Here is a 26,418-nt window from a genome sequence, read left to right as displayed (position 1 = left end):
GGACCAGTTTGCTACAGGCCTTGCATTTCGATAATACTTTATTATGCACGAATAAGACGAACTTTTGGAAGAGGTGAATCATACCTGTATTTCTCGACCATTGAGTTAACCAAAATCAGCAAGGAAAAACCAACCATTTGGCAAACTAGAGGAAAATAATAGATGACGTTATTAGCTGGTCTGAGAAGGCGGGCTAAAAAAGACAATTTGACAGATACCAATAGACAAATCACAACATCACAACGATTAGATTTACTGATGCATATCCAATCAACAGTTGTCTCGTACTGTCTGTCACATAAGTATTGGCCAATGAGGTATATTCAGGGGGTGGATCTCTGAAGCAAGAGTTCGTCTCTGTAGTCTGAGGATTAATGGAGGGCTGTTGATTTTGGCAAGTAAGCCACAGCTGATCGGATCTGAAACCTGAGAAATCATCGGAACTGAGCTCAAGGAAAGGGAGGGGCTGCTATCGATTTGCAATAATAATTACTTGGAAAAGTGAATATATAAGGTTTTTGTAACGGAATACATTGGAAAGTCAAGGGCCTTTAGTGGGGTCTGCAAGTGACATAGATAGATAGATAGGAAGGCGACGATAGCTAGCGAGCCAGCCAGGCGCGCCGAACCGGTTCGACGTTCTTGATTGTACCAGGGAGAACTAAGCAACATTCGCTACCGAAATAGAGGAAAACCGGCTAGCTAGCTAGGTCGTCGGCTAGCCATTGGCTGGCCAGCTAGCTAGCCTGTGCTGCTAGCTAGTTTACCCCCCCCCCCCCCCAACCCCAGATAAAGGGAAAGTAGTAGCGGAGTACAATTGACACCTCGCTGTTGGCTAGTTAGCCATGATAACAGCCAGCTAGTAGCCAGCTTCCTCAAATACAGAACTCAAAAGGCTCGTGAAAACTCAAAAGTAACCCAGATCCAAGGGATCCCTATCGGCCTGCAATCATGGGCAACGCGCCCACCGCCAAGAAGGGCAACGAGATGGAAAGTGGTGAGTTTACTTTGCTTCCTACTAGTGACTTAGTAGTACTAGCTGCTTGACAACTAATAGTAACTAAGGTTTGTTACATGTCTGCATTTCTACACAGGAGGGATGAAAGTAATATACAATATGCATTGAAGATCCTCTTGTGACCTAGTCATTACATGTATGTATTCTTTCCAATCTCCAGCCTTGTAAGCTTGTATGGTAAATTGTACGCGCCCCAGACCCTCCTCTTCACTTTGGCCTCTTGTTGATAAGACTGTGCGCTTATATGATTATATAGCTATTGAATATTGACAAAGGTAAAGCCTTTATCTTGAATTTCCAAAAGGTTAGTCTGGTTGTAGCCAGGAAACCCCCCAAAACCAGACGGGCAACTTGACACACGCCCATGTCAGCCAATTACCACTACACATATCTACCTACTGCACCCTATTTTCACAACAAATGCTAGGCCTAGGCTTCCACCTGTCATACCTGGGGGTTATGTACAACAGTTGATAGTTATCTGCAGGACTGTCAATACTGAGTTTGATGTGAAACTCCAACTGAATTGACTACTACACTGCTTTTTCACCTGTATGTTTGGTAGTACTGCATCTTTATCTAGGCCAGGGATGGGAAACTTTGATGGGGGTGGGGGCCACAACAAATTTGAACTCATTTGGGGCCGCAGTCGCTTGAGGGTCTGCGTAACTACATCGATACCCACACTTGCAGTCAGAGGCCTAGGCTCCAAAGAATGCCTTTTGGGGGCCCTAAGCTAAAGCCTTTTGGGGCCCTAAGCTAAATTTAAGTTATAAGAGTTAATTTCCTGGAGTTCTACACATTTTGTCATGGGACGTATAGAAACTGTTGCAGGTTTACAGGTAATTTCCAACAGTACTACACATTTTGCCATAAGGTCGAGAGAAATGTTTTTAATGTATGACTGAGTGACTAACAAAATCGATGGGGCCACTCCGGTCGGTAATTCAACCTTGATTACAACAAGTTTAGATAGTTTACCGCTAACTTACCAACCTAAAAAATGTTAGCTGACATAAGAAAAACTGCTGATGAACAACCACATTTTGCAATTGCACCTTGTGTATTCTACTATTGTGCTAAAGGCTAGAGTTGCGGCTTTCAAGGAGCGGGACACTAATCCGGACGTTTATGCGATATCCCGCTATGACCTCTGACGAGGCATCAAACAGGCAAAGCGTCAATACAGGACTAAGATCAAATCATACTATGCCAGCTCTGATGCTCGTCGGATGTGGCAGGGCTTGCAAACTATCACAGATTACAAAGGGTAACTCAGCCACAAGTTGCCCAGTGACACGAGCCTACCAGACCAGCTGAATGCTTCGAGGCAAACACCATTGAAACATGCATGAGAGCACCAGCAGTTCTGGATGACTGTGTGATCTCGCTCTCTGTAATACCGTCTGTAATACCGTCATAGTCTCTGTGCCCGAGAACGCCAAGGTAATCTGTCTAAATGACTATCGCCCCGTAGCACTCACATCTGTAGCCATGAAATGCTTTGAATGGCTTGGCGCACAGCAACACCATCATCCCAGACACCCTGGACCCACTCCAGTTCGCATACTTCCCCAACAGATCCACAGATAACGCAATCTCTATTGCACTTCACACTGCCCTTTCCCGCCTGGACAAGAGGAACACACCTATGCTTTTCATTGACTACAGCTCATTGTTGAACATCATAGTGCCTTCCAAGCTCATCACTAAGCGCTGGAACCTGGAACTGAACAAGTCCATCGTCAACTGGATCCTGGACTTCCTGATAGACCGCTCCCAGATGGTGAGGTTAGGCAACAACACACTCACCACACAAACCCTCTACATGGGGGACCCTCGGTGGTGCGTGCTTACTCCCATCCCGTACTCCCTGTTCACCCACGACTGCGTGGCCGTGCATGACTCCCAACATCTTCATTACGTTTTCTGATGAGACAATGGTGGTAGGCCTGATCGCAGTCAACGATGAGACCGCCTTTAGCGAGGTCAGTGGCCTGGCAGTGTGGTTCCAGGACAACAGCCTCTTCCTTAGCGCCAGAAAGACAAAGGAGCTGATTGTGGACCACAGGAAACGAAGGGCTGAACACTTCCACATCGACCTGGCTGTAGTGGAGCAGGCCAAGCGCGTCAAGTTCCTGGTGTCCACGTCACTAAGGAATTAACATGGTCCACACACACCAACACTGTTGTTAAGAACGCACAACAAAGCCTCTTCCCCCTACAGGAGGCAGAAAAGGTTTGGCATGCGCCCTCAGATCCTAAAAAAGGAGGAGTGGGTTAAATGCCTTGTTCAGGGGCAGAACGACAGATTTTTACCTTGTCAGCTCGAGGATTCGATCTAGCAACCTTTCGGTTACTGGCCCAGCACTCTAACCACAAGGCTACCTGGCTACTTTACCCCTACCTATACATTGACTCGGTATTGGTACCCCGTGTATATAGCCAAGTTATCCTTACTCACTGTGTTTATTCTTTGTTATTATTTTATCTATATTTTTCACTGCATTGTTGGGAAGGGCCTGTAAGTAAGCGTTTCACTGTTAAGGCACCAGCATGCTTCTGTTCGGTTGGCGCCTAGCCGAACGAGGATGCTTGCATATTCCCTGAAGACCTTTGCTTGAAAAATGAGAAATGTGGCAATAGTACTATTTGTCCTTTTTGAGACGCCGTAGCCAGTATACACTTTCTCAATTATAATTAATCTAAGATAACTCAAGAATTCTGTCAAATGTTGATGTTTTTGCAGAAGATCTTAGTCATCTAACTAAGATGTTTGGTGCAGTGTTTTTGTAATAAAAAAAAATGCATGAAAAATGAGTTCTTTCGTTGAATGAAAAATACTGTATTGAAGAGTCCCTACTGTTGATTAATCACCGACGGACGGGGCTCTGAACTCTGCTTGCTTCCAGAAAAAATGTTGTGGGCCCGAACAGCCGGGAAAAACCTTCTCCGAAGTCCAAAAACAATGTTGTCATAATATATGCACAAACTCTTCCGAACTGTTTCGGCTGGGAAGCATGCAGACACCTTTAGTCTACACCGTTTGTTTACGAAGCATGTGACAAATAACATTTTGATTCTAACGCTCAAAAGTAAGTTCAGACCCTTTTCTGAGTCCCCCCTCCCCAAAATATTATATATTATTAAAAAAATAGTTTGGGGGAAATTGATCCAAGGGGCGGCCACAGGTTGCCCTTCCCTGATCTAGGCCAATCGGTGCCAATACAGAGGCACACCTGTCAGGTAGCAGGGGGAAGATCCTCTACTTTCAGTGTAAATCGCTATGAATAGGACTTAAACACACTGCAGATGTCCTTTTTGGATGCAGGTTTTCAGGAGAAATAGTCAGCCTAGTTTGGAATAGAGGACAGAATAGTCCTTGTTATGGTCTTCTTTTTGGGGATTTCAGTGTTTATCCCTGCCCCAGCCTATACAACTTTAAGAAGCCAAACTTTGCCAGATGTCTGACTGTTTATATAATGGATGTTACTCGGGGGAACCCCAATGTAAACACAGTAGTGGTCATCAGCCTTGAATCCCACACTGTACTTGACTGAAGGAGAGAGGAGGGTGTGGTGGGACACTGAAGGCACAGGGGCGGGGTCATATGATGCGGGTGGTGTGATCCTCTCCAGGCTGAACCGTGATGCTGAGGAGTCTCTTGAACATCATGTGATGAACAGCATTTAGAACAAGAACACTCTCTGTGTGCTGTCCTGCCCATCTCTGGGTCGCGACTCCCTCTCAAGCTGCTCTGCGCAGCTTTTAGTCGGTGCCATCCATTTGTTTCCCCGCTGCTTCCCTTTTCCTCCCTGGCTAGGGTCTTATCTGTTCCACTGTCTCTGCTTCTCTATAAGTGGTGACTGTCTCCCCCCTCATTGATATCCTGGTCTTTTAATCCTCTGTAAATTAAATGTTCAGTATTGCTATGGAAATGAACCACCTTCTCTAATAGAGCTTTTCCATGGAGGGTGAATGCAATGCAGCATCCCATCCAAACTCCATTAAATGTATTTCTGTTTACAAGTAGAGGAGTGGCAGTCCCGGAGCAGGTTTGGAAAAACAGTGTTGTGTAGGCAATGCATCCATAACACTAGCTGTTACATTGGCATGCGCTTGGTTGGAACGGGTATCTGTGAAATGAGCCTCGGCTTCTTGTAGAGCATACATGTGAAGAGTGGACCAGCCTGGTAGCATTAACCCTTGTCTTTGGGTCTGTGTCCCACTGAAACGAGGCCGCCCAGAGATCACAGCTTCACCGCCTCTCAGTTGTCTAAGCACACAGCTTTGTTTTTAAATGGTATTGATGTAGTATTAATGGAGGGATTAGTGGAGAGCTGCACACTGCTAAGATCTGACCCCTGGGCGGGGGCAGAGGAGGTCCCAGGGCCGTCAGAGGTTTGTCCACATGCCACGCTTGACATCCATATCGGCCTGGATGGCCTCGCTATTGGCCCGCCCTGATCCCCAGAGACAGGTGCAGACCGGGGGTTCAGACGCTTGCGCCCACCACGGCAGGGCAGCTATTTTCAACTAGACAACCAGAGGATAAGGACAACATGCAGCCCGCTCTGAGAGATGAGACTATAGAGGACAGTGAGGCTTAAGGTCCGGTTCAGGTGGACCCTATCTCTCAGCCCGGCCTGCCCTCTCTTCCCTGATAGACGGACAGAGCGGAGGCGTTGCTGTGGAGAGCTGTGCCAGGGCCCACAGGAAGGAGCAGGGTGGACAGTGTATGAGCTCAGGCAGGAAGTGGAGGAGCCTCTGGACTCATTGCTGCACAGTGTCAGGCTTTGTCTCTACCTTCATAACATGGCAGGACAGCTTCAAGTCTAGTCAGATATCCAACCTCCTATACAGAATCCTCCAAGGGTCGGTGGTGCTCCACTTGTCTGGAAGTTCAGGGCTCCTCTCTGAAGGACACCTTTTCCTTGCTAGTTGCTACAGGTCCTAGGCCGGTGCCATGTCGGTGCTGCACAGGCTGGCGGGGAGGCTGTTCCAGCGCGCTGGGCCCTGTCTGGGAAACACCAGCGGTGGGGAGGGCAGACACTGCCAGCCACAGGAGGAGCCAGAGGCCCACTGCTGGAGTGAGTGACTGACTGACTGACTGAACTGACTTGACTGGAGCAAGGGGGCGGAGCCTGTTCCCACGACACCCACAAGGGAGGGGAGTGATTGGTTGGAGTGGCTTGAGGGGGGCAGGTTCTCACAAAAATGCTAAACCAACTCAAATTTAGAAGTGTGGACATTTTGCTGATTCTCACTTGTAAAAAGGCAATGTTGGGGTTAGAATTAGGTTTAGGGAAAATAGTATTTTGAATGGGAATCAATTTTTTTTTGTCCCCAAAAAGTCATCACATGTATAGTAAGACATAGCTGTGTGTGTTGGGCAGGATGACTATGCTTTGGTCCAGGTTTTATGAAAGTAGACTTGATTTGATTAGCTTTGGTTTTTGGCTAGGTTTGTTGTTTTGGACTGATGTTGTGTGGCCCACACACACAAAGCTCTTTTTGATTCAGCACCTCATGTTTGTTCTGTTGCCTGGTGTCGGCTGCGTCACAAAGTTCCAGGGAAGCCTTTGTCTGTCTCCCAGGAAACCTGTCGGTGTGTCTGTCCAGCGGGGTTCCCTCTATATGGGCTCTGGGCCACATGTGTCTGTCTCGGGGACAAGATGTCTGACTCTCACCCTAGCTTCCTTCAATCTGGGTTTGCATATCTGAACATGTCATTCCATCGTTGTCTACAGTCCCTCTGTGTGGGTACTGCTCAGTAATCAGTCCCTCTCTATATGAAATGACATGCATTTGGCCCTGTGACGCTACACTGTCAAGGTGGAGCTTTCACTGTGGCTATAAATGTGTGTGGCTGGCGGGGTGGTTTACACTGGCTTGCATAACAGGGCCAGGCTGATATTTGTATAGCACAGCACTTCTTGACTCTTTTTAAAGGCACTTTGTTCTTCTGGGCATGCTCAGATACTCTTGTAAGAATGCCCAGTCACTCTCACCTCTAGTAACTCCAAGTGCTGACTGAATCTAAGTACCTGACAGTACAGTGGCCAGAGAAGCAAACCACGAGGACTGTAAGGACTGAGGTCTGAAGTGGCTGGGTTGTGGACCTATCACTTATTTCCTCTGGACTCTCTCACACCCAACAGATGTCTCTCTGCATCCTCGCTCTCTTTCGCTTCCTCTCTCACTATCTCCCTCTCTCACTATATATATATTCCCCCCCCCCCCCCAACAGTGTGGTTTTCTGTATCACCCCCCTCCCCCACGTCTCTGTGCAGCTCCACTCGTCCACTGTCTCTAATGCGTTGCCTGCGGGCTGTGTGCTCTATAAATGAGGTCTGATGTGGACTGGATGTGGTTTGGCGGGCTCCAGAGTGAAATATCGGTTTGCGCGCCCCAATCTAACCCCCTGTGCCTGCGTCACAGGGTCCCAGCCAAGCCCAGGGGAGAGATGGGATTGATCGGGACATCGATCCTGGACACAGGGGCACAGTGGTGTGTGTGTTGCATTGGGCACTAGAGGGGATGTGTTTTAGCTGTGGTTGGTTTGTGACTGCTGTGGTTGGTTTGTGACTGCTGTGGTTGGTTTGTGACTGCTGTGGTTGGTTTGTGACTGCTGTGGTTGGTTTGTGACTGCTGTGGTTGGTTTGTGACTGCTGTGGTTTTTCTTTAGAAAAGCTCCTCTTTGGAAACATCTGAAATGGTTTCACACCGTCCTGCTGTGGCATCTCACCTGGGTACTTAGGAGGTTTTCCTGATCACATGATCTGAGCAGGGAAAACCCTTGGTCTACTGATGGGTTGTGTTGATGAGAGTAATATTGATGGGGCCAGGAATTCAGGTTGATCTCCTGGTTTGACAGAGCAGAGGACTGTCATTACTTTTTTTTCCACAGGAGAGTTCCCCTCTGGGCTTCATAAATATAACCCCTGGCTGTGGTGATGCCCCTCCCCCTGGTGACCAGGCCCCTCTGTTGATCTGTGTGTTTACAGGATAAGGAGCAGGAGGTAGAACTGTGTGTGTTTACAGGATAGAGAGCAGGAGGTAGAACTGTGTGAAGAATAAATATAGATACAAACAGAGCACAGGTCCAATTGATCTATGTGAGTTGTTGTAACGAGAGCACAGCACTGTGGGCTTTGTTTGGCTCTGGACTACCAGGGGCTCTGGCTGATGAGTGAGCTCTGCTCTATGCCAGGACACGACAGACAGATGAAACTGGAAAGTGAATGTAGAAGGTGAGAGAAGAAACCAAGGAGGTTGAAGGTTGTCTGGGTTTCTGGATGTGAACGTAGTGGGAGAAGGAGCGATGAGGCAACCACTGTGAGGAGGAACGAGGAAGAAGAGGCACGTCGCGACGTAGAAGTGACAGGGCTGATGTCAGGCTCAGACAGCCACAGGAAGAGCTCCAGGAGGCATGGTAGCAGGAAGAGGGAGTCTGGGTCCACCTCTGTCTCCGAGGCTGCGGTTGCAGCACCAGAGATGCCCATAGGGATCCCTGACGGTAAGGGAGGGTGGCAGTGGAGAGGAAGTCTAGGACTAGGAATCATCTTCCACCCATCAGATGGTATTCGTGGCAGCCAAGCCTCGCAAATCTAACAAAAAGGCTGGACTAGATCAAGTCAATTCCACTTGGGCCATTGTTGGTGTAACTGTTGAGCTGTTTGATAGCTAGATGTAACTTCCCTCCTTAGTTCTGGCTGTAGGCCTACAGTATGGAAGGGGTGTCTTCTATGGGAGACTCTGTTGGGGTTTACTTAGCTGGGAATAAAGGAACAAAGTGACTGGGAAATGTACTCTCCCAGGAGACTAGTCTGCTTTTCTTCTCAATGGCTCTGGCATTGTAGTGATGTTTATATGAACTTTGGTCAGTGCTGCTCTCTGGCCTTCCTCTTCTGTTGGAGTTGTTCTCCAGAGAGAGCTGCTAGAGGGGTGGGGAGGTGTGTGTTTATAGCCCCTTTGTGAATGGAGAAAAGCAGAACCACTGAGGAGATATTAGTGTTGATCACAAGGGTTTGTATGGCTTTGAGGTTTTGACTGTTAGTGATGCTACCGAGGTTTTGTATCATTTCATCCAGTAGTTTTGAAAGTTGTTCTCACGAGCCAAAATGGTTCCCCAACAATTGTGTACAATGTCATCCATTTTTTATGATATGTGATGAATTCCATTTCTTACAATATATTACAAATTAAGTGTTTTTCCTATGAAAGGGACAAGCACGCAGCTCACCAGAACAAAAATGTTTATGGAATGTAAGGATTGCGTGGCTTCCTCCAGATGAGATGGTGTATTAGGCTATCCATGTATGTGCCATAAATTGACACAGAAGATTTGAGATCTGTTTAATTTAATTTAAAGGGATTTGCATACTGTTTTAAGAGGGTGACAGATGTAAATGTTCAGCTTTCCTCTGACAAACCCATCGATTTACTGTAGTGTACATATTCTCCTCCCCCTGCCCTCAGCCCTCTGTCTCCTATAGTACTATTAATAGTACTGCTTACTAGTAGCAGCCTGCCAGCCATTGTCCCCAGTGTTGAGTGGTACTGGTACTTTCATACAAGTAGCAGCCAGCCACTGTCCTCAGTGTTGAGGCATAGATGGATATGAGCAGGGATTAATGAGGAAGGGCTGGTATCTACATGTTCCCACAAAGCACACAGTGATCAGCCCAATAAAGATGAGAAGAGATGTGCTGCACTTCTGCATGTGATGCCGTGTCTGTGTGCATGCGTGCGTTAGCTAGAGTGTGCGACTGTATAAAGGTTATGATAAGTCACTTTGGAGTGGATAAAATCTCACACACATTCACTGGCAGAGACAGTAATGCGTTCACACAGAATACATTCACATAGACTGCCTGTATTGATTGGCTCTCTGCTCCCGTTCTGACATGGCTGGAGGAGGAAGTATTTGATAACATGAGCTCAGTCAATTTGGCTTCAACATCAGTGGAAATAAGCCCTGTCTGTGTGGCCAGAGTGAGGGAGATGGACAGCCTTGGGCTAGGCTACACGTAAGATGTACTTGTGCCACAGGTAAGGTACACACAAGACTCATTCTAACACGCTCAAGTTCATCTCCTAAATATCACAATTTAGCCTTCCAGAGAAGTCTTATTATTATAGCGCTGGTCAGTGGTTCTAGACGTGAACCTCTGCTGAACTCTCTCACAACATCCTCGTTCTCATCTAAATGTGTCTGATGGAATCAGTGTGTCATGAAGTAGGGTAGGTGCTAAACCATCTGTTTGCTCTGTTACAGTGAAGGAGTTTCTTGCCAAAGCCAAAGAGGATTTCCTCAAGAAATGGGAGAATCCAGCACAGGTGAGTTAGGGAAGTGTGGGAATGAATGACAGGCCTGCACACGCTCAGAAAGACCCCAGCATACCAGCCGTGTCATGCCTGGATGAGAGAAGGGAAGTGGGCCCTCTGCTGGCTCTAACTAGAATCACATTTGTTGGAACGTTTCATTTTTTTTAATGCTTTGGGGCATACACAATAAATGAGCCTGGTCTACAGAATGACATCTTTACTGATTATGTGCAGCATTTAGCATAACACTTTCCCTCCTTTTTCTTTTAGCGTAACACAAGTTTAATTTGCTATTGTAAGAATGACTCATACCTTTGCTGCAATATGTGTGGCACTGGCAGGACTAACAGTTGCCTGACGCATTGCACTTTTTGAATGCCTCAGAATCCGTATCATATCCTGCTTTTGCTGTTTTTGACGGGACAGTTTGATGGGTAGTTTGAGTCCAGTGTTGCTACTCGACCTGACTCTGGCACCCTGATAGGCTTTCTGGCTGGTGTTGGGCTTGTTTCCCTGTTCTAACTGACATGCTCTCCTCTCCAGAACACTGCGGCCTTGGATGGCTTTGACCGTCTGAAGACCCTGGGCACGGGCTCGTTTGGTCGAGTCATGCTGGTCAAGCACAAAGAGTCGGGACAGCATTTTGCCATGAAGATACTTGACAAACAGAAGGTATGGTAATGTGGTCTAGGGAGTCAGTTGTACATTGTATGGTTTTCAGAGCTGGGTTTGATTTCATTCAAATTCAGTTAGTGAATTGACTCCAAGTCCTCTTTTACAGTGCATGTAGATATTTTTCTATTAATAAATACACATTTATATTAATCTCATGAGTTGATTTATGTGAAATGGAATTGACCCCCTCAACCCTGGTGCTGTTACTGTCTCTCAGCCCATTAGTCAGAGATGTAGGGGGCTCTCCTTGCTTAACAAGGTGTCCTGCTTTGTTCCCCTCAGGTGGTGAAGCTGAAGCAGATAGAACACACGCTGAATGAGAAACGCATCCTGCAGGCCGTCAGCTTCCCCTTCCTGGTGCGGTTGGAGCACTCTTTCAAGGTACTGCTGGACGCGTGTGTGGGTGCATCAGGGTTTCCGTTAGCCGGTAATAGCCAGCTTTTGGATGTATTTTATTTTTTATATATTAAAGGTGCGAAAAAATATTGGCACTGTTTAATGGCCTGTGAGGAAAAAAATACCCTTTGCAAATGAATTTTTTTCTTAGCCTATTCAATGATGGATGTACCAGTTGATGTGAATACGTTTGACCGATGATTATCGGTATGTGTTAATTTGCATCATTTTGTGGAATTAAATTGGCACGTGTGTGTATATTCATTATGTCTCATCACACACCGATACAGAACCTTTGAGAGGAAAATCTGTCAGACAGCGATTTTATAAGCCCAATCATTGCGCAATAATTCTAAATTGTGTGTTAAAAATAGTTAATGGGCCATGATTAAAAATAGCTAATATTTTTGTTCCTCAACTGGTAATTGAAGTGTGCTTCCTGTTCACCATTCAAATGCATGGAAGGCAGGCTTCATCAGTGTGTTTAAATTGTAGTTTGCATTTTGAGAACCTGTAGCTATTTTAATATTTGAAATGTTTTACTACATATTATGAGGCATGATTCTGTCTATACAGAAATAAATGAATACAATCATTCAAATGAGGCTACTAAAGCATGAATTGGCCACAGAGGAACATTAGCTTCCCCTAGCCTTAAAAACATAAAATAAGTGTTGTTTTTTTATTGCATTGCCCATAGTCGGAAGGAAAGGCAGCGTGTGCAATTTGGGTTGCCACTGTCATTGAAAAGCCATGCATCCACAGCCATGCATCCACAGCCATGCATCCACAGCCATGCATCCACAGCCATGCATCCACAGCCATGCATCCACAGCCATGTATCCACAGCCATGTATCCACAGCCATGTATCCACAGCCATGCATCCACAGCCATGCATCCACAGCCATGCATCCAACTGTCTTTTTTTGTGAACATTTGACTGAGTTATATTATTAGCCTAAATTATGACTATCCAATATGCTCATCACATTACAAATAGTAGGCTATCTTACATAAGTCTGCAAATGCGAAGATGCATGGAATGCTTTATTATAAAGGTGCAATTTTTTATGGTGAATATGTGCTTCCCCAAAGTTTAAACTCACACTCCGCCTGTGCATAGGCTAGTGATTTTACTATTTGTTACTGGTCTTGTTGGCAGAGGAAAATTACATGTGGACAGTTAATTTAACATCTTCAAAGTGTGCGTAAGGACACACCTCATTGCATCCTGGACTTGCATGTTCTGTTATGATTAATTACCATAATGTAAATGTGATTTCTGTCATTCTGAGCACTGTGGGTGGGACACTGTGGGTGGGACCCTGTGGGTGGGACACTGTGGGTGGACCCCCTGATCAGGTTATGCTCCCAATGCAAATGTGTCTGGTCAATTTTAAATGCGGTCAAATGTCCGGCGCCACATTTTCATGACGGAAACCCTGGTGTGTGTGAACATACTTCCAAGTTTGTGTGTGAAGGTGAGGTTCACAACTCAACTGTGAAATATTTATCTCTCTGTAGGACAACACTAACCTGTATATGGTGATGGAGTATGTCCCTGGTGGTGAGATGTTCTCACATTTAAGGAGAATTGGCAGGTTCAGGTGAGTCTGTTTACCTGTCTCCCACTGTTGGAAATAGAACCAAATAGCTACAGTAGTTAACCCTCCCCATTTTCCATAGACCATGACTCCATAACAGCCTCCTAGTTAATATATTGTCGTGTCCACGTTACCCTCTGACCTCTCGCTCTCTCTGCCTGCAGTGAGCCCCACGCCCGCTTCTACGCCGCCCAAATTGTTCTGACCTTTGAATACCTTCACTCACTGGACCTTATCTACCGAGACCTGAAACCAGAGAACCTGCTCATTGACAACCAGGGATACATACAGGTGAGAACACACACATAGTCAAATGGCTAGCTAGCTATACAGGTAGGACTGATGCAGGACAAGCATGGGTGTGCTGTACATACTACACATGAAATGCATTATACATGCCCTGATTTTGTAAATGCTCTTAAGTAAATAAACCGTAGTACACAATGTAATTTAAATTAGGCCAAACTGAATGATACGGAGGGTGAAGAGGTTGATTTAATTTAAAAAGACAATAGTGTAATGATGAGTTGATGCCTATTTATCAGAAGCAAATCATTTAACTGCGTGCCTTGCTGGTTGATGCCATTCTCTTTTCCGTTTTACTTTGTGAAAGATGCCGTTATGGTTCTGTTTTATTTACTAGAACTCTATTACTAATGTATTTAAGGGTATTTACTAGAACTCTATTACTAATGTATTTAAGGGTATTTACTATAACTCTATTACTAATGTATGTAAGGGTATTTACTAGAACTCTATTACTAATGTATTTAAGGGTATTTACTAGAACTCTATTACTAATGTATTTAAGGGTATTTACTAGAACTCTATTACTAATGTATGTAAGGGTATTTACTAGAACTCTATTACTAATGTATTTAAGGGTATTTACTAGAACTCTATTACTAATGTATGTAAGGGTATTTACTAGAACTCTATTACTAATGTATTTAAGGGTATTTACTAGAACTCTATTACTAATGTATTTAAGGGTATTTACTAGAACTCTATTACTAATGTATTTAAGGGTATTTACTAGAACTCTATTACTAATGTATGTAAGGGTATTTACTAGAACTCTATTACTAATGTATTTAAGGGTATTTACTAGAACTCTATTACTAATGTATGTAAGGGTATTTACTAGAACTCTATTACTAATGTATTTAAGGGTATTTACTAGAACTCTATTACTAATGTATTTAAGGGTATTTACTAGAACTCTATTACTAATGTATTTAAGGGTATTTACTAGAACTCTATTACTAATGTATGTAAGGGTATTTACTAGAACTCTATTACTAATGTATGTAAGGGTATTTACTAGAACTCTATTACTAATGTATTTAAGGGTATTTACTAGAACTCTATTACTAATGTATTTAAGGGTATTTACTAGAACTCTATTACTAATGTATTTAAGGGTATTTACTAGAACTCTATTACTAATGTATTTAAGGGTATTTACTAGAACTCTATTACTAATGTATGTAAGGGTATTTACTAGAACTCTATTACTAATGTATGTAAGGGTATTTACTAGAACTCTATTACTAATGTATTTAAGGGTATTTACTAGAACTCTATTACTAATGTATTTAAGGGTATTTACTAGAACTCTATTACTAATGTATTTAAGGGTATTTACTAGAACTCTATTACTAATGTATTTAAGGGTATTTACTAGAACTCTATTACTAATGTATTTAAGGGTATTTACTAGAACTCTATTACTAATGTATTTAAGGGTATTTACTAGAACTCTATTACTAATGTATTTAAGGGTATTTACTAGAACTCTATTACTAATGTATGTAAGGGTATTTACTAGAACTCTATTACTAATGTATTTAAGGGTATTTACTAGAACTCTATTACTAGTGTATTTAAGGGTATTTACTAGAACTCTATTACTAATGTATTTAAGGGTATTTACTAGAACTCTATTACTAATGTATGTAAGGGTATTTACTAGAACTCTATTACTAATGTATTTAAGGGTATTTACTAGAACTCTATTACTAATGTATTTAAGGGTATTTACTAGAACTCTATTACTAATGTATTTAAGGGTATTTACTAGAACTCTATTACTAATGTATTTAAGGGTATTTACTAGAACTCTATTACTAATGTATTTAAGGGTATTTACTAGAACTCTATTACTAATGTATGTAAGGGTATTTACTAGAACTCTATTACTAATGTATGTAAGGGTATTTACTAGAACTCTATTACTAATGTATTTAAGGGTATTTACTAGAACTCTATTACTAATGTATTTAAGGGTATTTACTAGAACTCTATTACTAATGTATTTAAGGGTATTTACTAGAACTCTATTACTAATGTATTTAAGGGTATTTACTAGAACTCTATTACTAATGTATGTAAGGGTATTTACTAGAACTCTATTACTAATGTATGTAAGGGTATTTACTAGAACTCTATTACTAATGTATGTAAGGGTATTTACTAGAACTCTATTACTAATGTATGTAAGGGTATTTACTAGAACTCTATTACTAATGTATTTAAGGGTATTTACTAGAACTCTATTACTAATGTATTTAAGGGTATTTACTAGAACTCTATTACTAATGTATTTAAGGGTATTTACTAGAACTCTATTACTAATGTATGTAAGGGTATTTACTAGAACTCTATTACTAATGTATGTAAGGGTATTTACTAGAACTCTATTACTAATGTATGTAAGGGTATTTACTAGAACTCTATTACTAATGTATGTAAGGGTATTTACTAGAACTCTATTACTAATGTATGTAAGGGTATTTACTAGAACTCTATTACTAATGTATGTAAGGGTATTTACTAGAACTCTATTACTAATGTATTTAAGGGTATTTACTAGAACTCTATTACTAATGTATTTAAGGGTATTTACTAGAACTCTATTACTAATGTATTTAAGGGTATTTACTAGAACTCTATTACTAATGTATTTAAGGGTATTTACTAGAACTCTATTACTAATGTATTTAAGGGTATTTACTAGAACTCTATTACTAATGTATTTAAGGGTATTTACTAGAACTCTATTACTAATGTATTTAAGGGTATTTACTAGAACTCTATTACTAATGTATGTAAGGGTATTTACTAGAACTCTATTACTAATGTATGTAAGGGTATTTACTAGAACTCTATTACTAATGTATTTAAGGGTATTTACTAGAACTCTATTACTAATGTATTTAAGGGTATTTACTAGAACTCTATTACTAATGTATTTAAGGGTATTTACTAGAACTCTATTACTAATGTATGTAAGGGTATTTACTAGAACTCTATTACTAATGTATGTAAGGGTATTTACTAGAACTCTATTACTAATGTATGTAAGGGTATTTACTAGAACTCTATTACTAATGTATGTAAGGGTATTTACTAGAACTCTATTACTAATGTATGTAAGGGTATTTACTAGAACTCTATTACTAATGTATGTAAGGGTATTTACTAGAACTCTATTACTAATGTATGTAAGGGTATTTACTAGAACTCTATTACTAATGTATGTAAGGGTATTTACTAGAACTCTATTACTAATGTATGTAAGGGTATTTACTAGAACTCTATTACTAATGTATGTAAGGGTATTTACTAGAACTCTATTACTAATGTATGTAAGGGTATTTACTAGAACTCTATTACTAATGTATGTAAGGGTATTTACTAGAACTCTATTACTAATGTATGTAAGGGTATTTACTAGAACTCTATTACTAATGTATGTAAGGGTATTTACTAGAACTCTATTACTAATGTATGTAAGGGTATTTACTAGAACTCTATTACTAATGTATGTAAGGGTATTTACTAGAACTCTATTACTAATGTATGTAAGGGTATTTACTAGAACTCTATTACTAATGTATTTAAGGGTATTTACTAGAACTCTATTACTAATGTATTTAAGGGTATTTACTAGAACTCTATTACTAATGTATTTAAGGGTATTTACTAGAACTCTATTACTAATGTATTTAAGGGTATTTACTAGAACTCTATTACTAATGTATTTAAGGGTATTTACTAGAACTCTATTACTAATGTATTTAAGGGTATTTACTAGAACTCTATTACTAATGTATTTAAGGGTATTTACTAGAACTCTATTACTAATGTATTTAAGGGTATTTACTAGAACTCTATTACTAATGTATTTAAGGGTATTTACTAGAACTCTATTACTAATGTATGTAAGGGTATTTACTAGAACTCTATTACTAATGTATGTAAGGGTATTTACTAGAACTCTATTACTAATGTATGTAAGGGTATTTACTAGAACTCTATTACTAATGTATTTAAGGGTATTTACTAGAACTCTATTACTAATGTATTTAAGGGTATTTACTAGAACTCTATTACTAATGTATTTAAGGGTATTTACTAGAACTCTATTACTAATGTATGTAAGGGTATTTACTAGAACTCTATTACTAATGTATGTAAGGGTATTTACTAGAACTCTATTACTAATGTATGTAAGGGTATTTACTAGAACTCTATTACTAATGTATGTAAGGGTATTTACTAGAACTCTATTACTAATGTATTTAAGGGTATTTACTAGAACTCTATTACTAATGTATTTAAGGGTATTTACTAGAACTCTATTACTAATGTATTTAAGGGTATTTACTAGAACTCTATTACTAATGTATGTAAGGGTATTTACTAGAACTCTATTACTAATGTATGTAAGGGTATTTACTAGAACTCTATTACTAATGTATGTAAGGGTATTTACTAGAACTCTATTACTAATGTATTTAAGGGTATTTACTAGAACTCTATTACTAATGTATTTAAGGGTATTTACTATAACTCTATTACTAATGTATGTAAGGGTATTTACTAGAACTCTATTACTAATGTATGTAAGGGTATTTACTAGAACTCTATTACTAATGTATGTAAGGGTATTTACTAGAACTCTATTACTAATGTATGTAAGGGTATTTACTAGAACTCTATTACTAATGTATGTAAGGGTATTTACTAGAACTCTATTACTAATGTATGTAAGGGTATTTACTAGAACTCTATTACTAATGTATGTAAGGGTATTTACTAGAACTCTATTACTAATGTATGTAAGGGTATTTACTAGAACTCTATTACTAATGTATGTAAGGGTATTTACTAGAACTCTATTACTAATGTATGTAAGGGTATTTACTAGAACTCTATTACTAATGTATGTAAGGGTATTTACTAGAACTCTATTACTAATGTATGTAAGGGTATTTACTAGAACTCTATTACTAATGTATGTAAGGGTATTTACTAGAACTCTATTACTAATGTATGTAAGGGTATTTACTAGAACTCTATTACTAATGTATGTAAGGGTATTTACTAGAACTCTATTACTAATGTATGTAAGGGTATTTACTAGAACTCTATTACTAATGTATTTAAGGGTATTTACTAGAACTCTATTACTAATGTATGTAAGGGTATTTACTAGAACTCTATTACTAATGTATGTAAGGGTATTTACTAGAACTCTATTACTAATGTATTTAAGGGTATTTACTAGAACTCTATTACTAATGTATTTAAGGGTATTTACTAGAACTCTATTACTAATGTATGTAAGGGTATTTACTAGAACTCTATTACTAATGTATTTAAGGGTATTTACTAGAACTCTATTACTAATGTATTTAAGGGTATTTACTAGAACTCTATTACTAATGTATTTAAGGGTATTTACTAGAACTCTATTACTAATGTATTTAAGGGTATTTACTAGAACTCTATTACTAATGTATTTAAGGGTATTTACTAGAACTCTATTACTAATGTATTTAAGGGTATTTACTAGAACTCTATTACTAATGTATGTAAGGGTATTTACTAGAACTCTATTACTAATGTATGTAAGGGTATTTACTAGAACTCTATTACTAATGTATGTAAGGGTATTTACTAGAACTCTATTACTAATGTATGTAAGGGTATTTACTAGAACTCTATTACTAATGTATGTAAGGGTATTTACTAGAACTCTATTACTAATGTATGTAAGGGTATTTACTAGAACTCTATTACTAATGTATGTAAGGGTATTTACTAGAACTCTATTACTAATGTATGTAAGGGTATTTACTAGAACTCTATTACTAATGTATGTAAGGGTATTTACTAGAACTCTATTACTAATGTATGTAAGGGTATTTACTAGAACTCTATTACTAATGTATTTAAGGGTATTTACTATAACTCTATTACTAATGTATTTAAGGGTATTTACTATAACTCTATTACTAATGTATTTAAGGGTATTTACTATAACTCTATTACTAATGTATTTAAGGGTATTTACTAGAACTCTATTACTAATGTATTTAAGGGTATTTACTAGAACTCTATTACTAATGTATGTAAGGGTATTTACTAGAACTCTATTACTAATGTATGTAAGGGTATTTACTAGAACTCTATTACTAATGTATGTAAGGGTATTTACTAGAACTCTATTACTAATGTATTTAAGGGTATTTACTAGAACTCTATTACTAATGTATTTAAGGGAACAAAAACACGCTACGTGTTGCACTAGGCCTTTAGAAAAATGCCAAACAAATCCTTGACTCTGTCCAAGGAAGCAAACGATGCCAACCCACTGAATGAGAATTGTGCAAGTTACTTCACAATCTAATTTAAATGAGGCCTAACTGAATGATAAGGGTGAAGAAGTTGATTTAATCTAGAACAACAATAGTGTAATGAGTTTGTTATGCTTATTTATCAGCATTGACGCCCCATGTTAATAATTTGACAGTGCCTTGCAGGTTGATACAATTCTCTTTTACATTTTATTTTGTGCTTATTGTTTGCTACACCTTGCGGGTTGATATGCATCTGATACATATGCTAAAGGGAACGCACGGCAACGTTCTCTAGCGGCTGCTGGTAGGCTGAAAGGCCAGGCGGTTCAAGTGTTAAAGGGATCGCATGCTAGCTGATACCATAAGACTTCCAGTGATTGTGCTAAAGCTAGTTAGGATTGGCTCGCAAAACTACCTCTAACTTGCTTCATACTGTACACAGAAACATAAAAATGGTATCCACAAGTTCATCTGACTCTGGGGAAGTAGATAAAGGGCATCATTGCCAAAATCCTGGAAGTATAACTTTAAGCGAATGTCAGAACTGAACTGTTGATTGTCATTGCTGAGACACCTCTGTGTTCCTCCCAGGTAACAGATTTTGGTTTTGCAAAGCGAGTGAAGGGCCGGACCTGGACGCTGTGTGGCACTCCGGAGTACCTGGCCCCCGAAATCATCCTTAGCAAAGTGAGTGGTCACCACCAAACCCCCAGCCTGCCGTCACACCTCGTATCCATAACAACACTGGGGTTTTTACCACAACATAGGGATCATCACCATGACGCAGCAAAGATTGTCACTACAGCCACTCACAAACAACTCTGACCATGATTACAACCGCTGACTAGAGAAGAGCCTATGTATGACATGTTCCATTCTTTCTTTTTGTGCTTAGTTCTGCCTCTTTCCCTGGGACTCTAACACTCCTCTTTCTCTCTACCCCCCCCCCCCCACTTCAGGGTTATAATAAGGCGGTGGACTGGTGGGCTCTGGGCGTGCTGATTTATGAGATGGCTGCTGGCTATCCTCCCTTCTTCGCTGACCAGCCCATTCAGATCTATGAGAAGATTGTATCAGGGAAGGTGAGTACAGAGTACATCAGACAGAAACCCAGATTACACTCTTCCTTTAAGGTCTGCTTTCAGTACCAGTCAGATAAGGCAGTTCATTGTCACTTACCTCCAAACTAATTAGCTGTCTGTAGCTAGGTTTCCATCCAATTTTAAACAGATTTTCATGTGAGTATTCTAAAATACAATATGCACATTTTCCCACTAGAGATGTTTCTATCAAATAGACTTGTGGTGAATAAAAGGCTGTGCGTGATGACGTACTGCACATAGTAACTTTTGAGGTCAATTCCCATGTACCGAAATGGAAAAATCCATGTTAAATGGGTTTCCATCAATGATCAACTCTACTGATGGTTTTGTCACAAACTGTTGTGTTTATATAGCGAATGTGCCCACTCTGGTCTGGGCATGTGCGATCTAGACAACAGGTCGCAGATACAGTGCAGGTAGGCTACCTACATGATGAGATTATTATGGATAAGGGCAATATTATTTGGGGGTCAAACGGCAGCCAAGCATCGATCATCATGTCACCAGAATAAGACCCTCAATATTTTATAGGAAAGGAGCATCAAGCTCATCACCTTCTACTTTCACCACCCTGTGAAGTTCATAACTTATTTCATCTTCAGCTTAATAACCTGCATGCTTTTCCGAGTCAAAGTGAGAGGACCACACAACATATCATTGCGTGACTCCAAGTTTACTTCGGTATGATGGTCATTATATCAATATTTGCGCATAAAGGTGTTTCCACTGCCATTTCACACATTCATTTTAGAGACCCAAAAAGATCCCACCATGTCGAACGAACAAATTGTCTGTTTGCATTTATAAAATTGTACCGGCATTTCCTGTTTCCATCATCCCAGTTGTGACTTATTTTTCATGTGTCAGGTAATTCATCTGCATTAAATGGTTGGATGGAAACCTTATTATTGTCCTCCTGTGCCTTTCCTGCTTTTGTTGCTATATTCACATTAGCATTACTCTCTTCTGACCCCTGACCTTGGTGTCTTCATACATACACAACACTTTGTTAGACTGAGTTCTAGCTCACTTCTCCTGACCTGTGTTCCATGCCCCTCTACATAGATCATCATGACTCCACAGCCCCACTGTAAATATATTGTGGTGTCCACATGACCCACTGACCTCTCGCTGCAGTGAGCCACATACCTGTTCAAGAAGTTTCTCATAAGCTGTTCCTAGATCTGAGCCTATCTAGCCCCAATCTTAACCTTAATCATTAGGGAGGAAAGGCTAAACAGGCCCTGTCAGAGTCTATGGGCAATCTCTGATCTTCTGTAACTGAGTCATATTTGTTTGGGGAAATTATCATTTCTATAACGGATGACTTTAGATAGTTCCTTTCTGTTTTCTACTGAACACAACCTTGACGTGTCTGTCCCCAGGTGCGCTTTCCCTCCCACTTCAGCTCGGACCTGAAGGACCTGCTGAGGAACCTGCTCCAGGTGGACCTGACCAAGCGCTTCGGCAACCTGCGCAACGGAGTCAACGACATCAAGGGCCACAAGTGGTTCGCCACCACTGACTGGATTGCCATTTACCAGAGGAAGGTGAGAAGGCCTGCTTCCATGGCTCTTCTATTGTTCTCTGTATAGCCACTGGAGAGAGGCAGGTTTGGTTGCGACGGTTTGGTGAAAGGGAGGGATGGCTTAAGGGGTATGATTCAGAGCTAATGCCATTTGGCTTGGTCTTGATTGGAGACATGTTACACATGCATTACTCACATAGTCTTACAGAGTTGGAATGTGGTCCACTTGACTAATAACATGTCCGTAACCAGTGACTGTCAAACTGCATATGTCAGAAACTGAGGAGGAATGACACTGAAAGCTACAGAAGCAAGAATCTGAGTATTCTCTCTGTTTCAGGTGGAGGCACCGTTTATTCCCAAGTGCAAAGGCCCCGGTGACACCAGCAACTTTGACGACTATGAGGAAGAGGAAATCCGAGTCTCCTTCACAGAGAAATGTGGCAAGGAGTTTGCCGAGTTCTAGGCCCAACCAGGAGTAGCGGAAAGAGCCAGGGATGTAGAGAGAAAAGGCGGGAACAGAAGGAAATGGGAGGAGAGGTGATAAGCTGGACTGCTAACTTGCATTTTGTAATTACGACATCAACAATGTAACAACCCCACCCCCCAAATGAAGAGCGAGGGGAAAAAGAACGAGAGAAAAGACCTGAAAGAGCCAGCAGTGTTGCCTTTTCTGATTGTTTCTCACCTTGTTATCCATGTCCTGTTTTCCCTATTGTGTTTGTGGCAAGGGTAGAAGGGGCAGGGGCTAACCACCTCTCTTCAGTTGGTTTGTATCTTGGCAGAGGTGTAGCGACACATTTTGAGTCATTGCAGGCAGGTTGAGGCATTGATGTTCTGGTACTGAATCTAGGCTCCTCCTGAGTGGGTCCTCTCTACAAGCTTCTCAATGAATGAGGGTATCTCATTGTTGTTTTGTAATTGTCCACCCACTCCTATCTTGTTACCCCAATCCCCCCCCCCCTGTCTCTCCATCCTGAATCTGTCCAAGCAATACCAAGTCCAACAGACGTGCCTATCATAATGCCAACTGGTTGCAAAACCGTGTCGAAAGCATTGGTGCAGAGCTTTGGCTATTGGTGGCATCAGCCCTTGTGCCCTTTCTAGTTGAAAGCTTGACACTCTCTGCACACGCCTTCTGTCCGCTCGTTGTGGCATGATTATTGGTTTCAGAGGATTCTCTCATCGCTTGCAGTTCAAGCAGTGCTGACCACTTTTTGATCAGAGAAACAATGATTTATCTCTTTTCATTTAGGTCTTACTACCTTTTTTTTCGGGACCTGTGAAATTGTGTACATGAGCATTTCTAATGTTAATTAAGTCTGTCTTTTCCTCTTCAACTGAATTTATTAGAGCATTTTAAAACCCTTTGAGGATCATTGTGTCCTCAATTCAATCTGTGCTTGTGTGTTAGTATTGAAGGGTGGGTTAAAAAGCAGTGACTAACATAATGATCACACACTCTTCTCTGACTAGTGTTTATTTAACTCATAGCACATTTATACATGTATGTTGATATATTATAGAAAAACGTGAATATCCATCTTTTTTCCAAAATTCTCTTAGCTGTGAAACCGAAATGAAGATTTCAGAAATAAACAAACAAGTATGAATTCTGCCAAATTCGCAAAAGTAAGGACATTGCTTACGCAGACATGTTTGTCAGTTAACTATGAAGGTGGTGGTTTTTAATGCGCAGGAAAAAGTAGCAAAATGATGCATGTTATTTTTGTACAATATCACTTTTAAAAGAAAAGATGTGAAAGGATGTAAAGCTCTGGTCGTGGTGAGGTATCTGAAATTGTTCAAACTGACTCTCACCTGCCCCTTTTGTAGGATGGATCAAGGCCTGCTTTTTATCTGCCAGAAATCATGTTGTCATTTCGTTCAGTTAGATGTGAACGGTTAATGCTGATTTAATCATGTTAATTCACCAGCTCTGTTCAACCTGCTGCTGGCCTGTTTACTCCTACATCCCCTGAAATCATCATCTTCAAATGGACACTCACAATGTATGACTGTTGGAAGTCAGGATGTACATTTGTCAAATTATTTTCCTTTTCATGAGAAATTTATAACAATCTGATTTATGGATTTTGAAAAGCTATCCTGTGATTATTTTATTTGCAATGTCATATTTTTGGATGCAAGACAATCGCAGCCCAAATCTCACCAATGGCTGGTTTGTAGACAGGTGTGATGACGCAACACATTGACATGGTTTAGTTGATTTTCAACAAGGTTTTGTTTTCCCACAAGCTTTTATTTAGGGTAATAAGGTTATATTAATTTCCTATGTAAACACAAAATGTTGTGATTCGGACCCCCACCAGCCTTCATTAGGCACCACACCTTGTGCACCTCTTGCAAATGCATTTCTTGTGTTTAATAATATACAGTATTTATCCTTCAATCAGTTTTGTCATTAAGTCTATTGTAGTATGGCTTATTTCTACCGAATGTTCACAATCAAATTTTTGAAAATGATTCTTTGGCAGTCCTAGAGGTTGCATCTGAATGTCTGGTAAGAAGGCTACTTTACAGAAGAAAATAAACGTATCGAGTGGAGATACAGACTTCCAAACTTGTGCTCTATGAAGAAATGTTATGTATTTTAAATCACGGTTCTTGCATGTGACGAAAAACAACAAATGCAAGATGTCCAAGACCTATGACATGTTTTAATGACTATTTGAGATTTGCATCCATTCATATACCACAACCAACTGATACTTTCATTGTTTTGCATCCCTCTGGTCTTTCTAAGCATCATTAGTAGTAAGGGAGGGTCAGTGCCAGCTACAGGTATTCAGTCACCTCCACTGCCTTGCTAGGACCCTTTGAAGCACACCTCACTTCTCGAATCATGTCTATATTTAAAATGTTTTTTTTTTAAAGAAATGTTATAATGAAAGCCTAAGTTGTGACTAAAGTTGGTCAATTGGTGTTCAGAATTTTTTTTTTAACATTTTGGTCCTGCAAACATTTAAGGTTTTGTGCTGGAAAAGTCACTCAGTAATTAGAGGCGGGATAAGCTCCATGAACCACTGATGTGACAGCTTTTAAAAATGTAATTTGGCTTTCCTGACCCATGACCTCATGTCTATGAAATGTTTGTTCCTGTTTCTACTGACCGCCTCCCACTCCCCCGGCATCATTATAACCCTATCATCAGCTTTTCTGTGTTCATCTTTTCACTCTGTTTGATTGCCTTTGTTAGCATTCTAGTTTTACATACTCTTCATATTGAACGTCTCCATTTTTTTACATCATGGAGAAAACGTTGCTTTAATTTTCATATTTTCTAAGTGTATTTTCAACAAACATTTGAATCTTTTTCCTTCCCGATTTGGGTACGGTGATGGTGTAGTCTATTGTACCCCCCGGGAAACACTACTATATATCTGCCTTTGACAGTCTTATCTTACCTTCTGGAGAACTTGACCGATACCCTTAGGACACAACGAGTATGTTAAAAAAAAATAAAGTAATATTTTGCAACATGTATCATTCCAATAAAGTTTTACTTGTTAAAATTAAAATTGTATGAGTACATTTTGTAGATTATACAGACTGTGTATGTTGGCAGAATATGTATTGCTGTTTGTACAGTACATCTGGTTGTTTGTAGGAACATCTTGGTGGAGGGGATGCCATGATGAACAAATAATGCAAGGAGCTGATTTCAACCTGTGTGTGTGCCTACACCTCCTATACAAATATGTATGTCAATCTGTCTATTCCTCAGGGGCCTTCCAGATGAGTGTTCAGCCTCTGGCCATCTATCCAGAAAATGTCAGATGGGATGAGGATGAAGCAGAATAGCTTCACTGATAAGATGGCTCCTGGCTATGTGTCTGGACTGGAGCCAGCTACCGCCATGGTAATAACAGCAGGTCCTCATCCATCTGCATCGTGTAGGCCTACAGTGCTATCACATACAATATTACACCCTGGGGAAAATGTGGGCTTATCCTTCCAGACTCACCCATTGTATATTATATGAAACGTATATATTTATTATAAGTATTAAATGTTTTGTTTTTAAAGTGATGATAAATGAACACTTTGGCGCCTCGTTAGGACTAACTTCGAAATACCACCTTAAATATC

General features: G+C 40.4%; 1 protein-coding gene across 2 annotated transcripts; it reads left to right on the top strand.

Moving 5' to 3' along the window:
* The first annotated feature begins 335 nt into the window (after positions 1-335).
* LOC139574344 (cAMP-dependent protein kinase catalytic subunit alpha) lies at positions 336-25,847 on the top strand. 2 transcript variants are annotated; one of them, XM_071398844.1, is made up of 10 exons: positions 336-997; positions 10,299-10,360; positions 10,892-11,020; positions 11,306-11,404; positions 12,945-13,027; positions 13,189-13,315; positions 20,266-20,361; positions 20,634-20,756; positions 22,163-22,327; positions 22,646-25,847. In XM_071398844.1, the coding sequence occupies exons 1-10, from the start codon at positions 952-954 to the stop codon at positions 22,769-22,771; spliced, it is 1,056 nt and encodes a 351-aa protein (XP_071254945.1). In that variant the 5' UTR covers positions 336-951; the 3' UTR covers positions 22,772-25,847. The 2 variants fall into 2 exon arrangements, with proteins under 2 accessions (XP_071254945.1, XP_071254938.1); XM_071398837.1 differs by lacking the exon at positions 336-997 and adding an exon at positions 8,293-8,537.
* Positions 25,848-26,418: the final 571 nt, after the last annotated feature.

Source organism: Salvelinus alpinus, chromosome 1 (genome assembly GCF_045679555.1).
Source record: "Salvelinus alpinus chromosome 1, SLU_Salpinus.1, whole genome shotgun sequence".
NCBI lineage: Eukaryota > Metazoa > Chordata > Actinopteri > Salmoniformes > Salmonidae > Salvelinus > Salvelinus alpinus.
Note: the sequence above shows the minus strand (reverse complement) of the source record. Positions and strands in the feature narration are given on the sequence as shown.

Excerpts from the sequence above, each read along its gene's own strand:
- LOC139574344 (XM_071398837.1), top strand. The coding sequence starts at position 8,411 with ATGTCAGGCTCAGACAGCCACAGGAAGAGCTCCAGGAGGCATGGTAGC. Across the intron at positions 20,362-20,633 it reads CCGAAATCATCCTTAGCAAA|GGTTATAATAAGGCGGTGGA; the intron begins GTGAGTGGTCAC and ends CCCCCACTTCAG. Across the intron at positions 22,328-22,645 it reads TTGCCATTTACCAGAGGAAG|GTGGAGGCACCGTTTATTCC; the intron begins GTGAGAAGGCCT and ends TCTCTGTTTCAG.